Below are 24,134 nucleotides of genomic sequence, written 5' to 3' on the forward strand. Positions count from 1 at the left end.
AACAGCAACATTTCTCTCCGAACTCCATTTTCGTCTTCGCCGTATATCCCACTTGGAAGCTCGTTCACAGGCTAGCTTCAGTGGGTTAGTATGCTTTAGCCTTAAACTGTCTCCTGCCCTTTTAAAGCCCTTCGTGCTTCGGTTTTGGGAGAAGGCGCCATTTGTACGTCTTGCATAGTTTTCTGAGACGATTAGCCGTTTATTCGTGTAGGTATACACTGGAAACCACAACAGGAATGGCATTGTTATTAACGACTTAGTGGCGCCCGTCACAGCCCGTGCAATCCGCATTGAGCCAGTTGAATGGCACGGTCATATTTCATTGAGACTGGAATTGTACGGCTGCCATTCAAAGTCAGGTAAAGTTGAGTATTAAGTGTTTGTTACTAATAAAAATGTTTAAAAGTTGGATTTCCTTGATGAGAGTTGTTGGGAAGTTTTCATGTTTGTGGCCAGTGGTTCAATACTGACCTAAATCGTGAAATACATATATCTTATTAGATGTTTTAGCTTGTAGTAATATACCTGCACGTATATTTTTTTACGAGTTTTGCCCTAGTTTTTAGAAAGAACGAGTAAATATTCAAAGCGATACTACACACCAAAAAAATCTAATAAGAGACTTTTATCGGACCAGAGCTTTTTTGTTTAGAAGCAAAAAAAAAAAAATATATATATATATATATAAAAGACAACAGGCCCCCCCCCCCCCCCAAACTGTCACTCAAAAACAGACGGATTTTGGAGTTTAAGATGCAACGAGAGATTTAGTAAGTAAAACAATAATTTTGCACCTAGATCACAGTCTTAGGTACCTGTTTTTGCCTTTTCTTTAACGTGAACTACTACATGAAGTTTCCTAATTTCACGTTTGAAGGACGACGTAGACAAACGACGACAAATTTTTCTTTCTCTTTTTAAATTTGGAATCGGGGAGCAAGAATCCGACTGCAGGAAAATGTTTTTTCCTCTGGTCCTGAGGGCATATTTGTGTGGCTTTTTTGTGTGACAACGCGGGAACACTCAATTTTCATAAACTAAGGACATTTGCATTGCTTAAAATAAGCGGATGTCTTAGAAAACAAGTAGTTTATTTCGACAGCTTTCACGGCTTCAGATTGGTTGATTTTAATCCAGTTTGATTCTTATTTCCGATTCTCAAGATAGGAGTGCCTGTTAGCGAAGGAAACTGACAGGTAGTAAACAGACTACTAAAGGTTGTTAAAAGGCACTTGCAGCGTCAGAATTCAACATTATTTGTTTTAATTATATATTTTAGGGCACATTGCTTTTTAACTTCCAAAAATTCTAAGGGGGGGGGGGGGGGGGCTTGCCCCTTCCCCCGCTTTAGAAAAACGATTTTGTACTGTACGAATAACAACCAAACGGGTATTTTAAAGTACAAATATAATGACTACCTGTATTGATATCTTGGCACATTAACACTCGTTCCGCGTGTTATTTGAACAGGGATAAATGGCGTTGACTCATTCATATTTGACTTATATACACTTCGGTAGGATGTTCGGCATCTCTAGGTATGAGAAATCAGCAAATTCCTGACTCCGCCATATCAGCGTCCTCTGAGGTAAGAGACAGACATTGCCATGGTAATAACGCAGTTCAATGTTTGCCGGTCAAAATACTTTCGAGGTTGGCTAAGAAAGCGTTTACGTGAAAAGAAAAGTTTTACAGCTTAAATAATGTTTATAGAATTTCAGTAAAAAAGCTAAATGCCCCATTAGGTGATATTCCTCTTGAAGAATCGTCTTGTTTTGTATTAATTAATTTACATGCTAGATCTGAGTGATGTTTTGTAAGGTTTTCATAGCAGGCAGCCTCGCGTAAAAATAAAACCCTGAATACTTATGTTATCCTGTGAAGGATGATAAGAATTTTCAATTCTCAAGTTGCAAACCCAAGTTTGATTAAAAACAATATACCTATACATTCAACCCTCTCATAGCGACCACTTCTCGTAGGTGACAATTTTCGTAAACAACCGATTTTTTTTCTCAGTTATATACTGTTTTAAAAGCACTCTTGTAAGCGACCACCACTCCAAGACTGTTGTTTTCTGTTTCCGCTAAGCGACCACCCAACACTACGTATGATCGTTAGTAAATAATTACCCCGAAGTGACGAAAGTTCAATTTTTAATGACGCTACCCTAGATTGCTGACAAATAATAACAGTTTCAGGCAGAGAAGATGGCTATAATCAGATCTGTAGGTAAACTGGAATTGTTACAGTGATCTGTTCCAAAATGTTATACGAAGTTTCATCAGAAGAATAAAAAGATGTAAAAAAAAAAATCAAATAAATTAGTTTCTATTTGCCTAAATTTACCTTTAGTAATATTTTTATGTAGTTAATTAACTAATCAATCAAGTATTTGGCTTTCTTAGTTAATCTTTCCCGACAGCGACCACCTTCCGTAAGCGACCACTTTGTCGTGCCCCAAGGGTGGTCGCTAACGAGGGAGCTGACTGTCGTTACCTTTTTGTTTCATTTAATTGTAAGTGGGCTGGCAGCCATGGAGCTACCAACGCCAGACTCACCAAACCCAGCGGTGGAGGTAGAACTGGCGCCTGGTCTGCCAAAGCAAACAATGAAAACCAGTGGATTCAAGTGACCTTTCCAAATGTAGTCAAAGTAACTGCAGTGGGAATCCAAGGGAGATATGACTATGACCAATGGGTTACCAAGTTCAAAGTGGCTTACAGCGATAATGGTGTAGACTTTGTTACACAAGACAAGGTAATAGGGCTACATCATACAATGGCATGTAACTAATATTGTATGTAAATCATATTTTTAGTCCTTAAACAGTACATTTGAGCACAAAAAATCAAATGAAAATACTTCTTTTTATTTATTTTATTTTATTAGCTTCGTTAACATCATGTAAATACATTCAGGTAATCAAACAAAGTAACAAAGATATTGTGACAGGGATTCCGCAACAGCGTGAGTCAGTCACTGCGGGCCAAGAAAATGAAAAAAATATAAGAGTAGTTAGAATTCACAATTAAAAAATTAAAAGCAACACAAGATAGGCTGAGTAAGACTACGACACGTATTACATTTAAGACAGACATACTTTAGAGGGCAAAGATTTTCACCGTCGTGGTTTTGTTAATACTCTACCATTGCCTGTTTAAAATCATTCAGGGCCGGTTCATGCGCGGGTCCAGTTCATCAGCCACAACGTTCCAGACGCGTATGCATCTGATGATGTAGGACTTTTGATAGGTTACTGTCTGACATTTTGGCTCTACAAATTTAATAACACCACTAGATGAAGATCTTGTAGGCCTCGTGATTCGAGCTTTAGGAGTAATTGATGGTTCTACCCATACGAGACCATGAATGATTTTAAAAAAGAACACCATATCTAGATTTTCGTGCCAGAATGAAAATGGAAGTAGATGCAAAGATTTAAGTCTATCCATGTAAGAAACTGTGCAGGAAAGAGGAAATTTGAGAATATATTTAGTGGCACGCCACCGTGTCCTTTCCATTCTTGTAATTAGTCCGATAAATTGAGGAGCCCAAATTTGGGTTACATAGCCGAAAAGAGGTCTAACTAAAGTGAGATAGACCGATCGCCTAATGCCGATATGCAATGCTCGCCTCAATCTTTTAGAAATAGAAATAAGGACGTGAGGTTAAATTGTGAGGTAAAATGGATCGAAGTTGCAGGTTGCTAAATTTTATCTCCAGTGATGACTTGATAATCTTACATTTTGTTTAAGGTATACACGGGGAATAGTAACCGAAATGGCATAGTTATCAACGACTTGGAGCAAGCAGTTCAAGGTCGAGCGTTTCGCATAATTCCAGTTCAATGGCATGGGCACATATCATTGAGGATGGAACTGTATGGCTGCCATCTAACATCAGGTATACTGTGATGAATAAAATACTTTCTTGATTGGTAAGGATGATTTGCATAGTTAGTTCTTTTGTTGCTGTCTACTGTGAATATGTTTCAGAAATGAAATTATGCTCACAAATATCGGACTTGTTCAGGAACTAATGAAAATTTCTTTTTCCAGAATTCCAGACCCGAAATAAAAATCAAATCTTTCTCAAGATGCGGTGTTCAAATATGGAATGGTCTTCCATTTTCCTTTAAAGTACTTAACTACCACAATTTAAACTGGCATTAAAGAAGTTCTCTCTTGAAATTTTGTTGGCTGAAAATGGCAGCATCGTGGTCTCTCAGATTGAATCAGTGGCCTTGCAGTGTACATTTTACCCAATAAGATCAAATCAATCAAACTGATTAGCCCTAGATTGCTTCTACCTCGCCTCGAATAGCTCCAAGGTTTCCCATGGATCTTTGTTTTCACGGCTTTTTCATTGAATGTAAATTGCTTTAGCGAAAAAGGTTCTAGCTGTTAAATGATTGGTAATGCTGGTGATACTTATGATGACAAGGATGACGACGGCAAGAAAAAAAAAATATTAGTACCATATAGTACCAAAAAAAAAAAAAAAACATAAATCGAGAACGTTTAGAAAACGCAGAGTTGTGGAGTTATGATTCTCGTTAGGAATGCTTTAGAAATTGAAGAGGAATCGTGTTTAGGTGATCTGTTCACAATGGCGGAATATTTTGAATGCGGCTGTGCTAGGGTACATTATGTTTTTTTTTTGCCAACATCTAAGAGCCAAATAAGGTTAGGGACCAGTGTGAGTATTCGTAAGATCGCAAGGAACAATTGAATAATATTGTTTCGATTCCTGGGTAAAAAGTGATCATTGGAGGCTACTTCAATGTCACCTTCGATTGAGAACTTTTTATATTGTTTGGATGGGCCTCCAATACAGAAGGATTCTGTTTAGGTACTTTAAGGGACTATGTTTGAAGTTTGAGCGCATTCATATCCGGATAAGAGGATCGTTCCTTTTTTTTCTTTTCGTAGAATGCGCCTCTGCCTTAGGAATGGAGAATAACGTCATTCCCAACTCTGCCATATCGGCCTCATCCGAGGTAATTCGTAGCTTGTTTATATAGTTTTGTTGGAATTCCCCTCCCCTCCTTCTGTCAAAAAGCAAATTAAATCAATAAGAATGGAACAAAAACTTGAGAGTGTTTCCGTAATATTCAATTTAATAATAATATTTAATATTCGTTACTGCAAAATCTAAAATGTAAGTATGATCAAATGTGCATTTTAAATCAGCTGTTTATTTAAAAGTGGGGAGCGATAGTGTGAGAATTTAAGACTCTAATTCACGTATAGAACATACTAGCTGATACTAAAGCCTACAGAACTCAGAGATGGCCATCCTTTGCCTCATTCAATCAACGAATTCAAAACTAAATAACATAGAATAACATCAATAATAAAGAAGTATATATGGCAAGTGATGTCAAGCCTTAGAACTTGTTCCCCTTTGGTAGGAAATAATACAGAAACCCACATCATACTACCTTTAAGAAGAGGAGGATATTTATTACAGGTCGTTCTAATTTGGTCCGTTGTTAAATTCACATAAGGTTTGGGTGCTTGAGATGAGAGTTTTGACAGACTGGCAAGTGTAAACATCGGTGCCATCAGATGCTGACACTCGATGTCCACCTTATTTGAATTTGCTTTACATAAATGTATTAGCATTCATCTAATGGATAAAATGTTTACAGTCAACTCTCTCACAGCGACCACTTCTCGTAAGCGACCACCTCCCGTAAGCGACCAATTAATGAACAACCGTTTTGTTTCTCAGTTAAATACTGTTTAAGAGCCCTCTCGTAAGCGACCACCACTCAAATTTCTTTCGGAACCACGACCACGTTTTTGGCCAGAAATTTGACATATTCTTTTGTTTTCTGTCTCCGCTAAGCGACCACTTAGCATAATTACGTATGATGGTTAGTAAATAATTACTCAGAAGTGACAAAAGTTTAATTTATAATGTGGCTACACCGCATTGCTGACCGATAATAACAATTTACAGGCAGAGAAGATGGCTATAATTAGATCTGTCGATAAACGGGAATTGTTATTGTGATCTGTTCAAAAATGTTATATAAAGTTTCATCAGAAAAATCAATATATATGAAAAAATCAAGGAAATTAGTTTCTGTTTGCCTAATCTTAGCTGTTTAGGTAATATTTTTATGTAATTAATTAAAAAATCAATCCAGTGTTAGGCTTATTTTGTTGATCTTTCCCGTGAGCGACCACTTCCCGTAAGCGACCACTTTGTCGTGCCCCAAGGGTGGTCGCTTGCGAGGAAGTTGACTGCCGTTACCTTTGTGTTTCATTTAATTGTAAGTGGGCTGGCAGCCACGGAGCTACCAACGCCAGACTCAACAAACCCAGCGGTGGAGGTAGAACTGGCGCCTGGTCTGCCAAAGCAAACAATGAAAACCAGTGGCTTCAAGTGACCTTTCCAAATGTAGTCAAAGTAACTGCGGTAGGAATCCAAGGCAGATATGATTATGACCAATGGGTTACCAAGTTCAAAGTGGCTTACAGCGATAATGGTGCAGACTTTGTTACACAAGACAAGGTAATAGGGCTACATCATACAATGGCATGCAAGTAATATTGTATGTAAATCCATTTTTAGGCCTTAAACAGTATCTTTGAGCACAAAAAAAATCAAAGAAAAATACTTCTTTTGATTTATTTTATTTTATTAGCTTCGCCAATATTATGTAAATACATTCGGCTGGTAATGAAGCAAAGTAAGAAAGAAAAAAATGACAGGGAGTCCGCAACAGCGTGAGCTAGTTACTGCGGGCCCAGAAAATTAACAGAATATATATAAGAATAGTTAAAATACATAACCACAAAATTAAAAGCAAGACGAGACAGGCTGAGCGAGACTACGACACTTATTAAATTTAAGACAGACAGAGTTAAAAGTGCTGGGATTTTTACAGTCGTAATTACTTAAGGCGGTTTTGTAATACTCTACCATTGCCCGTTTAAAATCATTCAGGGCCGGTTCATGCCCAGGTTCCGTGCATCAGCAACAACGTTCCAGACGCGTATGCATCTGATGATGTAGGACTTTTGATAAGTTACTGTCTGACATTTTGGCTCTACAAATTTAATAACATCACTAGATGAAGATCTTGTAGGCCTCGTGATGACAGCTTTAGGAAAAATTGATGGATCTACCGATACGAAACAATGAATGATTTTGAAAAAGAACACCATATCTATATACTCATGCCAGAATGTAAATGGAAGCAGATCCAAAGATTTAAATCTATCCAAGTAAAAAACTGTATATTTTATATTTAGTGGCACGCCTCTGTGTCCTTTCTATTCTTGTAATTAGTTTAATAGACTGAGGAGCCCAAATTTGGGTTGCATAGCCAAAAAGAGGTCTATATTAATGAAAGTGAGATAGAACTATCGCCTAACGCCAATATCCAATGCTCGCCTCAATCTTTTAAAAATAGATGAAGGACGTGACGTTAAATAGTGAGGTAATATGGATCGAAATTGCGGGTTGCTCAATTTGTATCACCAGTGATGACTTGGTAATCTTACATTTTGCTTAAGATATACACGGGGAATAGTAACCGAAATGGTATAGTTATCAACGACTTGGAGCAAGCAGTTCAAGGTCGAGCGTTTCGCATTATTCCAGTTCAATGGCATGGGCACATATCATTGAGGATGGAACTGTATGGCTGCCATCTAACATCAGGTATACTGTGATGAAAAAAATACTTTCTTGATTGGTAAGGATGATTTGCGTAGTTAGTCCTTTTGTGTCTGCAGTACTGTGAATATGTTTCAGAAATTGAATGTTGCTGACAAATATGTGGCTCGTTCAAGAACTAATGAAAATTTCTTTTTCCAGAATTCCAGACCTGAAAAAAATCAAATTTTTTTTAAGATGCGGTGTTCAAATATGGAATAGCCTTCCATTTTCCTAAAACGTACTTAAGGAACCAAAAAATTTATTAAACTTGCATTAAGTAAGTTCTTTCTTGAAATTTTGTCGGCTCGAAATGACAGCATCGTGGTCTCTCAGATTGAATCAGTGGCTTTGAACTCTACATTTTACCCAATAAGATCATATGAATCAAACTGATTAGCCCTAGATTGCCTCTACCTCGCTTCGAATAGCTCCAACTGAAGGTTTTGAATAGATCCTACTAACTTTTTTTAATAAATGTAAATTGTTTTAGCGAAAAAGGTTTTAGTTGTTAAATGATTGGTAATGCTGGCAATACATATGATAATAAGGATGACGACGGCAAGAAATAAGAGTATTGGTACCATAAAGTACCAAAAGAATCGAGAACTTATGGAAAATGCAGAGTTGAGAGTCATGATACTCGTTAGTAACGATTTAGAAATTGAGGAGAAATCGTGTTTAGGTGATCTGTTTACAATGGCGGATTATTTTAAATGCGGCTGTGGAAGGGGTACATTATAGTTTTTTTTTGCCAACATCTACGAGCCAAATAAGGTTAGTGACCAGTGTGAGTATTCTTAAGATCTCCAGGAAAAATTGAAGTGATAGCAATGTTTCGAGTCCTGAGCAAAGATTAATCATGGGAGGCTACTTCAATCTCACCTTCGATTCAAAACTTTGTATATTACTCGGATTGGCTTTCAATACAGAAGGAATCAGTTAAGGTACTTAAAGAACTATATTTGGAGTTTGACCGTATTGATATCCAGATAAAAAAGTTGTTTCTTTTTTTCTCTTTTTTAGAATGCGCCTCTGCCTTAGGAATGGAAAATAACGTCATTCCAAACTCTGCCATATCGGCCTCATCTGAGGTAATTCGTAGCTTATTAATGAAGATCTGTTAAACTCCCTTCCCCCAACTCCCTCCCCTCCCCCCCCCCCCCCCCAAAAAAAAAAAAAAACAAAAAAACTATGTAACAAAAGCTCGGGAATATTTTTTAATATTTGATTTAGTAATAATATTTAATGTTCGTTACTGCACAAATTAACGTGTAAATATGATCAAATGCGCGTTTTCAATCCAAAGTGGGGGACCATAGTGTTAGAATTTAAGACTCCAGTCCACGTAAAAAGCAAACTAGCTGACACTTAAGCCTACAAATTTCAGAAATGGCCATCCTTTGCTACATTCAATCAACGAATTCAAAAGTAAATAACATAAAATAACATCAATAATAAAGAAGTATATATGGGAAGTGGTGTAAAGCCTTAGAACTTGTTCCTCTTCGGTAGGAAACAATACAGGCACCCACAGCACACTAATTTGGTCCGTTGTCAAATTTACATAAGGTTTGGGTGCTTGAGATGAGAATTTTGACACACTGGCAGGTGCAAACATGGGTGCCATCAGATGCTGACACTCGATGTTCACGTCACTTCAATTTGCTTTATAAAAATGTATTGGCATTTAACTAACGGGTAAAATGTTCACAGGCAACCCTCTCATAGCGACCACTTCTCGTAAGCGACCATCTCCTGTAAGCGACCAATTCGTAAACAACCGCTTTGTTTTTAAGTTAAATACTATTTTAAGAGCTCTCTTGTAAGCGACCACCACTCAAGTTTTCTAAGGGACTGCGACCACGTTTTTGGCCAGAAATTTGATATATTGTTTTGTTTTCTGATTTCCGCTAAGCCGCCACCCAACATAATCCCGTATAATCGTTCGTAAATAATTACTTTTGAAGTGACGAAAGTTCAATTTTTAATGAGGCTATCCCGGACTACTAACAGATAATAACAGTTTTCAGGCAGAGAAGGCAGCTATAATACAATTAGTAGGTTAACAGCAATTGTTACGCTGATCTGTTCCAAAATGTTATACAAAGTTTCATCAGAAGAATGAAAAGATGTAAAAAAATTAAAAAATTTTGTTTATATTTGCCTAATTTTAGCTGCTTAGATAATATTTTATCTAATTAATCAACAAATCAATCCAGTATTAGGCTTATTTTGTTGATATTCCCGTGAGCGACCACTTCCCGTAAGCGACCACTTTGTCGTGCCCCAAGGGTGGTCGCTTACGAGGAAGTTAACTGCCGTTACCTTTGTGTTTCATTTAATTGTAAGTGGGCTGGCAGCCATGGAGCTACCAACGCTAGACTCAACAAACCCAGCGGTGGAGGTAGAACTGGCGCCTGGTCTGCCAAAGCAAACAATGAAAACCAGTGGCTTCAAGTGACCTTTCCAAATGTAGTCAAAGTAACTGCGGTGGGAATCCAAGGCAGATATGACTATGACCAATGGGTTACCAAGTTCAAAGTGGCTTACAGCGATAATGGTGCAGACTTTGTTACACAAGACAAGGTAATAGGGCTACATCATACAGTGGCATGCAAGTAATATTGTATGTAAATCCATTTTTAGGCCTTAAACAGTATTTTAAAGCACAAAAAAATCAAAGAAAAATACTTCTTTTGATTTATTTTATTTTATTAGCTTTGCCAATATTATGTAAATACATTCGGCTGGTAATGAAGCAAAGTAAGAAAGAAAAAAAATGACAGGGAGTCCGCAACAGCGTGAGCTAGTTACTGCGGGCCCAGAAAATTAAAAGAATCTATATAAGAATAGTTAAAATACATAACCACAAAATTAAAAGCAAGACGAGAAAGGCTGAGCAAGACTACGACCCCTATTAAATTTAAGACAGACAGAGTTAAAAGCAGGGGCGTAGCGTCCATATACGCACGTACGCCCGTGCGTACAGCTAAAATCTGAGATAAAACTTTTTTTCTCATTCAATTTGCTAGGTAATAATTTCATATTTTCACATTATACTGGCGTTTTTTATTAGAATTCCCATTATCCAAGAATTAATAATTCAGTACTGGCCACTAATAATGGCAAAATGCATTCGAGTGCTAAGCAAAAATACGAAAAACGCCTGGAAGCACAAATGGAGTGGCAGTGATCCGAATGCAATGCCGCAGACTTTGGTTAAGACTCTTGATCACGCAATCTTCCAATTTTATCCCGGTGTCCTATGTTGCTCTCGTAACATTGTTAACTTATTTTGTGTCTACATGCACTGCCGCACGTAGTTTCAGTAGCATGAAGAGACTAACATCTCCTCTGCGAAGTACGATGAAATCACTAGGGAAACGGTTAAAATAAAAAAACTTTCTACTACATTTTTGCCGCATTACTTATTGAAAATGCCCCGCAGAAAAACCATGAGATGGCATTTTCGAGACCCTAAATTTCAAAATTTTCTGGGGGAATATGCCCCCAGACCCCACCTAGTTGTAAGCGCCTTTGGCGCTTACGAAAAATTTATTCTCGTGCGTACATCTTCAAAATCCAACGCTACGCCCCTGGTTAAAAGTGCTATGATTTTTACAGTCGTAATTACTTAAGGCGGTTTTGTAATACTGTACCATTGATTTTAAAAAATCATTCAAGGCCAGTTCATGCCCAGGTTCCGTGCAACAGCAACAACGTTCCAGACGCGTATGCATCTGATGATGTAGGACTTTTGATAAGTTACTGTCTGACATTTTGGCTCTACAAATTTAATAACATCACTAGATGAAGATCTTGTAGGCCTCGTGATGACAGCTTTAGGAAAAATTGATGGATCTACCGATACGAAACAATGAATGATTTTGAAAAAGAACACCATATCTATATACTCATGCCAGAATGTAAATGGAGGCAGATCCAAAGATTTAAATCTATCCATGTAAGAAACTGGGCAGGAAAAAGGAAATTTGGAATATATTTAGTGGCACGCCTCTGTGTCCTTTCTATTTTTGTAATTAGTTTAATAGACTAGGGAGCTCAAATTTGGGTTGCATAGCCAAAAAGAGGTCTATATTAATGAAAGTGAGATAGAACTATCGCCTAACGCCAATATCCAATGCTCGCCTCAATCTTTTAAAAATAGATGAAGGACGTGACGTTAAATAGTGAGGTAAAATGGATCGAAGTTACGGGTTGTTAGATTTATATTACCAGTGATGTATTGATACTCTTACATTTTGCTTAAGGTATACACGGGGAATAGTAACCGAAATGGTATAGTTATCAACGACTTGGAGCAAGCAGTTCAAGGTCGAGCGTTTCGCATTATTCCAGTTCAATGGCATGGGCACATATCATTGAGGATGGAACTGTATGGCTGCCATCTAACATCAGGTATACTGTGACGAATAAAATACTTTCTTGATTGGTAAGGATGATTTGCATAGTTAGTTCTTTTGTTGCTGCAGTACTGTGAATATGTTTCAGAAATTGAATGTTGCTGACAAATATGTGGCTCGTTCAAGAACTAATGAAAATTTCTTTTTTCCAGAATTCCAGTCCTGAAAAAAATCAAATCTTTCTCGGGATGCGGTGTTCAAATATGGAATAGCCTTCCATTTTCCTAAAACGTACTTAAGGAACCAAAAAATTAATTAAACTTGCATCAAATAAGTTCTTTCTTGAAATTTTGTAGGCTAAAAATGACAGCATCGTGGTCTCTCAGATTGAATCAGCGGCTTTGAACTCTACATTTTACCAAAAAAGATCATATGAATCAAACTGATTAGCCCTAGATTGCCTCTACCTCGCTTCGAATAGCTCCAACTGAAGGTTTTGAATAGATCCTACTAACTTTTTTTAATAAATGTAAATTGTTTTAGCGAAAAAGGTTTTAGTTGTTAAATGATTGGTAATGCTGGCAATACATATGATAATAAGGATGACAACGGCAAGAAATAAGAGTATTGGTACCATAAAGTACCAAAAGAATCGAGAACTTATGGAAAATGCAGAGTTGAGAGTCATGATACTCGTTAGTAACGATTTAGAAATTGAGGAGAAATCGTGTTTAGGTGATCTGTTTACAATGGCGGATTATTTTAAATGCGGCTGTGGAAGGGGTACATTATAGTTTTTTTTTGCCAACATCTACGAGCCAAATAAGGTTAGTGACCAGTGTGAGTATTCTTAAGATCTCCAGGAAAAATTGAAGTGATAGCAATGTTTCGAGTCCTGAGCAAAGATTAATCATGGGAGGCTACTTCAATCTCACCTTCGATTCAAAACTTTGTATATTACTCGGATTGGCTTTCAATACAGAAGGAATCAGTTAAGGTACTTAAAGAACTATATTTGGAGTTTGACCGTATTGATATCCAGATAAAAAAGTTGTTTCTTTTTTTCTCTTTTTTAGAATGCGCCTCTGCCTTAGGAATGGAAAATAACGTCATTCCAAACTCTGCCATATCGGCCTCATCTGAGGTAATTCGTAGCTTATTAATGAAGATCTGTTAAACTCCCTTCCCCCAACTCCCTCCCCTCCCCCCCCCCCCAAAAAAAAAAAAAAACAAAAAAACTATGTAACAAAAGCTCGGGAATATTTTTTAATATTTGATTTAGTAATAATATTTAATGTTCGTTACTGCACAAATTAACGTGTAAATATGATCAAATGCGCGTTTTCAATCCAAAGTGGGGGACCATAGTGTTAGAATTTAAGACTCCAGTCCACGTAAAAAGCAAACTAGCTGACACTTAAGCCTACAAATTTCAGAAATGGCCATCCTTTGCTACATTCAATCAACGAATTCAAAAGTAAATAACATAAAATAACATCAATAATAAAGAAGTATATATGGGAAGTGGTGTAAAGCCTTAGAACTTGTTCCTCTTCGGTAGGAAACAATACAGGCACCCACAGCACACTAATTTGGTCCGTTGTCAAATTTACATAAGGTTTGGGTGCTTGAGATGAGAATTTTGACACACTGGCAGGTGCAAACATGGGTGCCATCAGATGCTGACACTCGATGTTCACGTCACTTCAATTTGCTTTATACAAATGTATTGGCATTTAACTAACGGGTAAAATGTTCACAGGCAACCCTCTCATAGCGACCACTTCTCGTAAGCGACCATCTCCTGTAAGCGACCAATTCGTAAACAACCGCTTTGTTTTTAAGTTAAATACTATTTTAAGAGCTCTCTTGTAAGCGACCACCACTCAAGTTTTCTAAGGGACTGCGACCACGTTTTTGGCCAGAAATTTGATATATTGTTTTGTTTTCTGATTTCCGCTAAGCCGCCACCCAACATAATCCCGTATAATCGTTCGTAAATAATTACTTTTGAAGTGACGAAAGTTCAATTTTTAATGAGGCTATCCCGGACTACTAACAGATAATAACAGTTTTCAGGCAGAGAAGGCAGCTATAATACAATTAGTAGGTTAACAGCAATTGTTACGCTGATCTGTTCCAAAATGTTATACAAAGTTTCATCAGAAGAATGAAAAGATGTAAAAAAATTAAAAAATTTTGTTTATATTTGCCTAATTTTAGCTGCTTAGATAATAATTTTATCTAATTAATCAACAAATCAATCCAGTATTAGGTTTATTTTGTTGATATTCCCGTGAGCGACCACTTCCCGTTAGCGACCACTTTGTCGTGCCCCAAGGGTGGTCGCTTACGAGGAAGTTAACTGCCGTTACCTTTGTGTTTCATTTAATTGTAAGTGGGCTGGCAGCCACGGAGCTACCAACGCCAGACTCAACAAACCCAGCGGTGGAGGTAGAACTGGCGCCTGGTCTGCCAAAGCAAACAATGAAAACCAGTGGCTTCAAGTGACCTTTCCAAATGTAGTCAAAGTAACTGCGGTGGGAATCCAAGGCAGATATGACTATGACCAATGGGTTACCAAGTTCAAAGTGGCTTACAGCGATAATGGTGCAGACTTTGTTACACAAGACAAGGTAATAGGGCTACATCATACAGTGGCATGCAAGTAATATTGTATGTAAATCCTTTTTTAAGGCATTAAACAGTATCTTAAAGCACAAAAAAATCAAATAAAAATACTTCTTTTGATTTATTTTATTTTATTAGCTTTGCCAATATTATGTAAATACATTCGGCTGGTAATGAAGGAAAATAAGAAAGAAAAAAATGACAGGGAGTCTGCAACAGCGTGAGCTAGTTATTGCGGGCCCAGAAAATTAAAAGAATCTATATAAGAATAGTTAAAATTCATAACCACAAAATTAAAAGCAAGACGAGACAGGCTGAGCAGGACTACGACCCTTACTAAATTTAACACAGACAGAGTTAAAAGTGCTGGGATTTTTACAGTCGTAATTACTTAAGGCGGTTTTGTAATACTCTACCATTGCCCGTTTAAAATCATTCAGGGCCGGTTCATGCGCAGGTTCCGTGCATCAGCAACAACGTTCCAGACGCGTATGCATCTGATGATGTATGACTTTTGATAAGTTACTGTCTGACATTTTGGCTCTACAAATTTAATAGCACCACTAGATGCAGATCTTGTGTGCCTCGTGATGACAGTTTTAGGAAAAATTGATGGATCTACGTATACGAGACCATTGATTATTTTGAAAAAGAACACCATATCTAGATACTCATGCCAGAATGTAAATGGAAGCAGATCCAAAGATTTAAATCTATCCATGTAAGAAACTGGGCAGGAAGAAGGAAATTTGGAATATATTTAGTGGCACACCTCTGTGTCCTTTCTATTCTTGTAATTAGTTTAATAGACTGAGGAGCCCAAATTTGGGTTGCATAGCCAAAAAGAGGTCTATATTAATGAAAGTGAGATAGAACTATCGCCTAACGCCAATATCCAATGCTCGCCTCAATCTTTTAAAAATAGATGAAGGACGTGAGGTTAAATAGTGAGGTAATATGGATCGAAGTTACGGGTTGCTAGATTTATATTACCAGTGATGTATTGATACTCTTACATTTTGCTTAAGGTATACACGGGGAATAGTAACCGAAATGGTATAGTTATCAACGACTTGGAGCAAGCAGTTCAAGGTCGAGCGTTTCGCATTATTCCAGTTCAATGGCATGGGCACATATCATTGAGGATGGAACTGTATGGCTGCCATTTAACATCAGGTACTGTGATGAATAAAATACTTGATTGGTAAGGATGATTTGCATGGTTAGTTCTTTTGTTGCTTCAGTACTGTGAATATGTTTCAGAAATTGAATGTTGCTGACAAATATGTGGCTCGTTCAAGAACTAATGAAAATTTCTTTTTTCCAGAATTCCAGACCTGAAAAAAATCAAATCTTTCTCAAGATGCGGTGTTTAAATTTGAAATGGTCTTTCATTTTTTTTAAAGTACTTAAGAAACCACAATTTTAATTAAACTCGCATTAAAGGAGTTCCTTCTTGAAATTTTGTAGGCTGAAAATGGCAGCATCGTGGTCTCTCAGATTGAATCAGTGGCCTTGCAGTCTACATTTTACCCAATAAGATCACATCAATCAAACTGATTCAGTAGCCCTAGATTGCTTCTACCTCGCCTCGAATAGCTCCAAGGTGTCCCTTGGATCTTTGTTTCTTTTTCAGTTAATGTAAATTGCTTTAGCGAAAAAGGTTTTAACTGTTAAACAATTGGTAATGCTGGTGATACTAATGATGATAAGGATGACGACGGCAATAAATAAGAGTATTAGTACCACATAGTACCAAAAAATCGAGAACTTATGGAAAATGCAGAGTTGTGAAGTCATGATACTCATTAGGAATAATTTAGAAATTGATGAGGAATCGTGTTTAGGTGATCTGTTCACAATAGCGGAATATTTTGAATGCGGCTGTGCAAGGGGTACATTATGCTTTTTTGTACGAGCCAATTAAGGTTAGTGACCATTGTGAGTATTCTTTAGATCTCCAGGAACAATTGAATAGCAATGTGTCGAGTCCTAAGCAAAGAGTAATCATTGGAGGCTACTTTAATGTTACCTTCGACTCAGAAGTTTATATATTGTTCGGATGTGCCTCCAATACAGAAGGATTCGGTTAACGTACTTAAAGAACTATGTTTGGATTTGAACCGTATTGATATGTGGATAAAAGGATCGTTTCTTTTTCTCTTTCGTAGAATGCGCCTCTGCTCTAGGAATGGAAAATAACGTCATTCCCAACTCTGCCATTTCGGCCTCATCCGAGGTAATTCGTAGCTTATTTAATGAAGTTCTGTTGTCCTCCCCCCCCCCCCCCCCTCCACACACACACACTCCCTCTCTAAAAACAATAAATCAATAACTATGTAACAAAAGCTTGGGATTGTTTTTTTAAAATATTTTATTTAATAATATATAATATTCGCTACTGCACAAATTAAAATGTAAGTATGATCAAATGCGCATTTTTAATCAAAAGTGGGGGAAAATAGTGTGAGAATTTAAGACTCAAATTCACGTAAAGAACAAATTAGCTGACACTCAAGCCTACAGAACTCACTCCAGAAATGGCCATTCTTAGGCTCATTTAATTAACGAATTCAAAACTAAACAACACAGAATAAAATAAATAATATAAAAGTATGTAATCATAAGAAGTGATGTAAAGCTTTAGAAATTATTCCCCTTCGGTAGGAAACAATATAGGAACCCACATCACACTAATTTGGTCCGTTGTTAAATTCATAAAAGGTTTGGGTGCTTGAGATGAGAATTTTGACAGACTGGCAGGTGTAAAGATCGGTGCCATCAGATGCTGACACTCGATGTCCACCTCACTTGAATTTGCTTTATATAAATGTATTAGCATTCAACTTATGGATAAAATGTTTACAGTAAACCCTCTCATAGCGACCACTCAGTCTCGTAAGCGACCACCTCCTGTAAGCGACTAATTCGTTAACAACCGTTTTGTTTCTCACTTAAATACTGTTTTAAGAGCTCTCTCGTAGGCGACCACCACTTAAATTTCTTTAGGGACCGCGACCACGCTTTTGGCCAGAAATTTGACATATTCTTTTTTTTTCTGTTTCCGGTAAGCGACCACCCAACATAATCACGTATGATCGATAGTAAATAATTACTCCGAACTAACAAAAGTTCAATTTTTAATAACGCTACCCCGGATTGCTAAAACTTAGTAAAAACATTTTCAGACAGAGAAGATGGCTATATTTAGATCTGTAGGTAAACGGGAATTGTTTCAGTGATCTGTTCCAAAATGTTATACAAAGTTTTATCAGAAGAATGAATTGACGCGAAAAAATCAAATAAATTAGTTTTTATTTGCCTAATTTTCGCTTTTTAGGTAATATTTTTATATAATCAATTAATTAATTAATTTATATATTAATTATTTAAACAATCTAGTGTTAGACTTATTTTGTTGAACTTTTTCGTAAGCGACCACCTCCCGTAAGCAAACAATGTGTCGTGCCCCAAGTGTGGTCGCTTACCAGAGAGTTGACTGAAGCCAACCCTCTCATAGCGACCACTCAGTCTCGTAAGCGACTACCTCTCTAAGCGACGAATTGGTAAACAACCGTTTTGTTTCTCAGTTAAATACTGTTTTAAGAGCTCACTCGTAAGCGAACCCCAACTCAAATTTCTTAAGAGGCCGCGACCACGTTTTTGGCCAGAAATTTGACATATCCTTTTGTTTTCGGTCTCCACAAAGCGACCACCCAGCCTAATCGCGTGTGATCGTTAGTAAATTATTACTCAGAACTGACAAAAGTTCAATTTTTTATGACGCTACCCCAGGCGGCTGACAGATAATAACAGTTTACAGGCAGGGAAGATGGCTATAATTAAATCTGTAGGTAAACAGGAATTGTCACAGTAATCTGTTCCAAAATGTTAAACAAAGTTTCATCAGAAGAATGAATAGATGTGAAAAATTCAAATAAATTATTTTCTATTTGCCTAATTTTAGCTGCTTAGGTAATGTTTTTATGTGTAAGTAATCAACGAATCAATCCAGTGTTAGGCTTATTTTTGTTGATCTTTTCCGTAAGCGACCTCCTCCAGTGACCGACCACTTTTTCGTGCCCCAAGGGTGGTCGCTTACGAGAGAGTTGACTGTAGTTACCTTTGTGTTTCATTTAATTGTAAGTGGGCTGGCAGCCATGGAGCTACCAACGCCAGACTCAACAAACCTAGCGGTGGAGGTAGAACTGGCGCCTGGTCTGCCAAAGCAAACAATGAAAACCAGTGGCTTCAAGTGACCTTTCCAAATGTAGTCGAAGTAACTGCTGTGGGAATCCAAGGCAGATATGACTATGACCAATGGGTTACCAAGTTCAAAGTGGCTTACAGCGATAATGGTGCAGACTTTGTTACACAAGACAAGGTAATAGGGCTAAATCATACCATGGTATGCAAGTAATATTGTATGTAAATCCTATTTTTAGGTCTTAAACAGCATCTTTGAGCGCAAAAAATCAAATAAAAATAATTATTTTAAATTATTTTATTTTATAGCTTCGCCTACATCATGTAAATACATTCAGGTAATCAAACAAAGTAACAAATAAAAAGTGACAGGGATTCCGCAACAGCGTGAGCCTGTCACTGCAGGCCCAGAAAAATAAAAAAAATATATCAGAGTATTTTTAAAAATACATAACCACAAAATTAAAAGCAACACGAGACAGGCTAAGCAAGACTACGACACTTATTAAATTTAAGACAGACAGACTTAAAAGTGCTAGGATTTTCACAGCCGTAATTACTTAAGGCGGTTTTGAAGTACTCTACCATTGCCCGTTTAAAATCATTCAGGGCGTTCATGCCCAGGTTCCGTTCATCAGCAACAACGTTCCAGACGCGTATGCATCTGATGATGTAGGACTTTTGATAAGTTACTGTGTGACATTTAGGGTCTAAAAATTTAATAACACCACTAGATGACGATCTGATAGGCCTCGTGATGCGAGCTTTAGGAAGAACTGAGGGATCTACCGATACGAAACCATGAATGATTTTGAAAAAGAACACCATATCTATATACTCATACCAGAATGTAAATGGAAGAAGATCCAAAGATTTCAGTCTATCCGTGTAAGAAACTGTGTAGGAAAAAAGAAAGTTGAGAATATATTTAGTGGCACGCCTCTGTGTCCTTTCCATTCTTTAAATTAGTTCGATAGACTGCGGAGCCCAAATTTGGATTGCATAGCCGAAAAAAGATCTAACTAAAGTGAGATAGACCGATCGCCTAACGTCAATATGCAATGTTCGCCGCAATCTTTTAAAAATAAACGTAAGGGCGCGAAGTCAAATAGTGAGGTAGAATGGATCGAAGTTACGGGTTGCTAAATTTTTTTCTCCAGTGATGACTTGATAATCTCACATTTTGTTTAAGGTATACACGGGGAATAGTAACCGAAATGGTATAGTTATCAACGACTTGGAGCAAGCAGTTCAAGGTCGAGCGTTTCGCATAATTCCAGTTCAATGGCATGGGCACATATCATTGAGGATGGAACTGTATGGCTGCCATCTAACATCAGGTATACTGTGATGAAATAAATGCTTGTTAAATTGATAAGGATGATTTGCATAGTTAGTTCTTTTTGTGTTGTGTACTGTGAATATGTTTCAGAACTGATTGAATTATGCTCACAAATATCGGACTCGTTCAGGAACTAAAACAAATTTTTTTTCCAGAATTCCAAACCCGAAAAAAACAAAACAAAACAAAACAAATCTTTCTCAAGATGAGGTGTTCAAATATGGAATGGTCTTTCATTTTTTTTAAAGTGCTTAAGAAACCACAATTTTAATTAAACTCGCATTAAAGGAGTTCCTTCTTGAAATTTTATAGGCTGAAAATGGCAGCATCGTGGTCTCTCAGATTGAATCAGGAGCATTTAAGTCTGCATTTTACCAAATAAGATCAAATCAATCAAACTGATCAGCCCTAGATTGCTTCTACCTCGGCTCGAATAGCTCCAAGGTTTTCCATGGATCCTCGTTTCTTTTTCAATGAATGTAAATTGCTTCAGCGAAAAAGGTTTTAGCTGTTAAATAACTGGTAATGCTCGTGATACTTATAATGATAAGAATGACGACGGCAAGAAATAAGAGTATTAGTACCACATAGTACAAACAAAATCGAGAACTTATGGAAAACGCAGAGTTGTGAAGTCATGATACTCGTTAGGAATGATCAAGAAATTGAGGAGGAATCGTGTTTAGGTGATCTGTTCACAATAGCGGAATATTTTGAATGCGGCTGTGCAAGGGGTACATTATGCTTTTTTCTACGAGCCAATAAAGGTTAGTGACCAGTGTAAGTATTCTTAAGATCTCCAGGAACAATTGAATAGCAATGTCTTGAGCTTTGAGCAAAAAGTAATCATTGGAGGCTACTTTAATGTTACCTTCGATTCAGAAGTTTATATATTGTTCGGATGTGCCTCTAATACAGAAGAATTCGGTTAAGGTACTTAAAGAACTATGTTTGGATTTTAACCGTATTGATATCCGGATAAAAGTATCGTTTCTTTTTTTTCTTTCGTAGAATGCGCCTCTGCTCTAGGAATGGAAAATAACGTCATCCCCAACTCTGCCATATCGGCCTCATCCGAGGTAATTCGTAGCTTATTAATGAAGTTCTGTTGGTCTCTTCCCCCCCCCCCCCCCAATACATGTAACTAAATCTTGGGAGTGTTTTTTTAAATATTTCATTTAATAATAATAATAATATATAATATTCGCTACTGCACAAATTAAACTGTAAGTATGATCAAATGCGCAATTTTAATCAAAAGTGGGGGAAGATAGTGTGAGAATTTAAGACTCCAATTCACGTATAGAACAAACTAGCTGACACTCAAGCCTACAGAACTCGCTCCAGAAATGGCCATCCTTTGCCTCATTCGATCAACGAATTCAAAACTAAATAACACAGAATAACATAAATAATATAAAATTATATTTGGGAATTGATGTGAAGCCTAAGAGCTTGTTCCCCTTCGGTGGGAAACAATACAGGGACCGACATCACACTACCTTTAAGACGAGGAGAATATTTATAACATGTCGTTCTAATTTGGTCTGTTGTTAAATTCACACAAGGTTTGGGTGGTTGGGATGAAATTTTTGATAGACTGGAAAGTGTAAACATCGATGCCATCAGATCTTGACACTCGATGTCCTCCTCATTTGAATTTGCTTTATATAAATGTATTAGCACTTGCTCCCCTCAGTAGGGAACAATACAGAAACCCACATCACACTACCTTTAAGACTAGGAGGATATTTATTACATGTCGTTCTAATTTGGTCTGTTGTTAAATTCACATAAGGTTTGGGTGCTTGGGATGAGATTTTTGACAGACTGGCAGGTCTAAACATCGGTGCCATCGATACTCGATGTCCCGGCCTCACTTGAATTTGCTTGATATAAATGTATTAGCATTCAACTAATGGATAAAATGTTTACAGCCAACCCTCTCATAGCGACCACTTCTCGTAAGTGACCACCTCCCGTAATCGACGAATTCGTAAACAACCGTTTTTTTTCTCGGTTAAATACTGTTTTAAGAGCTCTCTCGTAAGCGACCACCTCTCAAATTTCTTAAGGCACGGCGACGATGTTTTTGGCCAAAAATTTGGCATATTCTTTTGTTTTTTTGTTTTTACTAAGCGTCCACCCAACATAGTCACGTATGATCGTTAGTAAGTAATTACTCCGAACTAACAAAAGTTCAATTGTTAATGACGCTAGCCGGGATTGCTGACACTTTAACTTAATAGTTTCCAGACAGTAATAGTTTCCAGACAGAGAAGATGGCTATAATTAGATCTGTAGGTAAACTGGAATTGTTACAGTGATCTGTTCCAAAAAGGTATACAAAGTTTCAACAGAAGAATGAATAGATGTGAAAAATTCAAATAAATTACTTTCTATTTGCCTAATTTTAGCTGCGTAGGTAATGTTTTTATGTAATAAATTAATTAATTAATCAATCCAGTATTAGGCTTATTTTGTTGATCTTTCCGGTAAGCGACCACATCCCGTAAGCGACCACTTTATCGTGCCCCAAGGGTGGTTGCTTACGAGAAAGTTGACGGTAGTTACCTTTCTGTTTCATTTAACTGCCAGTGGGCTGGCAGCCATGGAGCTACCAACGCCAGACTCAACAAACCCAGCGGTGGAGGCAAAACTGGTGCCTGGTCTGCTAAGACAAACGACGTAAACCAATGGATCCAAGTCACTTTTATTGATGATATCTACAAAGTAACTGCGGTTGGAATCCAAGGCAGATTTGACTATGACCAGTGGGTTACCAAATTTAAAGTTTCTTACAGTGCTGATGGACTGAATTTTATTAGGCAAGACAAAGTAAGTAAATGATTCAGTTATAAGCTCACAGTAAGCTGAAATGTGACTGGTGAATATATTATTTGCGAAAGTTATAATGGATAGCTCTAAGCTGTACACGTCAACTTTCTTCTCAGCTTAGTTGCAATCACATTTGCTGTTCTAGAGACAGAAGGAAATAGGCCTATTAGAAAATGTCAATGGGTTGTTCAAGACGATGTCTTTTTTCTAAGACTTTTACAATTAAATTACGCAATGTTAATCTATTTAAATCTTATGTTTATTTGTAACGGGATATGCGAGCGGGTAACAGAAAGGCAAATATATCAATTAAAATTTCGCCAGTAACTGGAAGTAACCGCAACATTTCTCTCGACCCGAACTCCATTTTCATCTTCGGCGTATATCCCACTTGGAAGCTCGTTTACAGGCTAGCTTCGGTGGGTTAGTATGCTTTGGTCTTAAACTGTCTGCTGTCTTTTAAAGCCCCAAGTGCTTTGGTTTAGGTAGAGGAAGACATTTGTACGTCTTGCATAGTTTTCTGAGACGATTTAGCGTTTATTCAGGGCTTCAGATAGGGTGCGAAAAAAATTTGGAAATTATGCGGCACTTTTAAGTCTCATTATGCGACAAGAAGGGTCTATTATGTGGCAAATTATGCGATTTCATTTTAGCTAATTTAGCCTTGTTTTATTAGGTCTAAGAGGGGCATAATCCATTTTTTGCTGTTCAAGAAGCAATTAGAGCACAGAGAAATGAAGAAACAGCTGAAATATAAAATCATTTGTTGCCTCATTTCAAATGATTGAAAATCAGATATTGCTAATTTGATCAAGTCAACATTTGTTGCTACCCACCCGCTTTTTTTTTCCGCGTTCCGCTTGTGTGACTCAGCTTCAAGGTCACAGACTTTCGAAGATGATCAAACGCTATGTTGCATGAAGAGCAAAACATGCAACAGACTTAATTCCTTTGGGGTACTTTCTTGCCCTGTCTTTCGCCAAAATATTTACAGGAAGTTGCGATCTTTTTTTCTCCTGCAAAGAAGCATGGCGTTTTAACAGCAAACTTATCTATAACAAGGATGTTTGTTT

At 37.3% G+C, this 24,134-nt stretch overlaps 1 protein-coding gene across 9 annotated transcripts in view; it reads left to right on the forward strand.

Moving 5' to 3' along the window:
• Positions 1-24,134, forward strand: part of LOC146479794 (uncharacterized) — a 78,203-nt gene that overhangs the window by 39,876 nt on the left and 14,193 nt on the right. For 3 of the 9 annotated variants that reach the window (XM_085110629.1, XM_085110631.1, XM_085110637.1), the window contains 18 exons: positions 212-359; positions 1,521-1,588; positions 2,524-2,760; positions 3,759-3,906; positions 4,935-5,002; positions 6,292-6,528; positions 7,536-7,683; positions 8,704-8,771; positions 10,030-10,266; positions 11,952-12,099; positions 13,121-13,188; positions 14,444-14,680; positions 15,704-15,851; positions 16,847-16,914; positions 18,823-19,059; positions 20,074-20,221; positions 21,235-21,302; positions 22,822-23,061. In XM_085110629.1, the coding sequence (XP_084966755.1) occupies positions 212-359; positions 1,521-1,588; positions 2,524-2,760; positions 3,759-3,906; positions 4,935-5,002; positions 6,292-6,528; positions 7,536-7,683; positions 8,704-8,771; positions 10,030-10,266; positions 11,952-12,099; positions 13,121-13,188; positions 14,444-14,680; positions 15,704-15,851; positions 16,847-16,914; positions 18,823-19,059; positions 20,074-20,221; positions 21,235-21,302; positions 22,822-23,061 (2,721 nt within the window). The remainder of the gene's footprint in view (positions 1-211; positions 360-1,520; positions 1,589-2,523; positions 2,761-3,758; positions 3,907-4,934; positions 5,003-6,291; positions 6,529-7,535; positions 7,684-8,703; positions 8,772-10,029; positions 10,267-11,951; positions 12,100-13,120; positions 13,189-14,443; positions 14,681-15,703; positions 15,852-16,846; positions 16,915-18,822; positions 19,060-20,073; positions 20,222-21,234; positions 21,303-22,821; positions 23,062-24,134) is intronic. The other 6 variants (XM_085110634.1, XM_085110633.1, XM_085110632.1 and 3 more) reach the window with 6 other exon arrangements.

Source organism: Pavona decussata, unplaced genomic scaffold (assembly GCF_977016875.1).
Source record: "Pavona decussata unplaced genomic scaffold, jaPavDecu1.1 SCAFFOLD_58, whole genome shotgun sequence".
Taxonomy (NCBI): domain Eukaryota; kingdom Metazoa; phylum Cnidaria; class Anthozoa; order Scleractinia; family Agariciidae; genus Pavona; species Pavona decussata.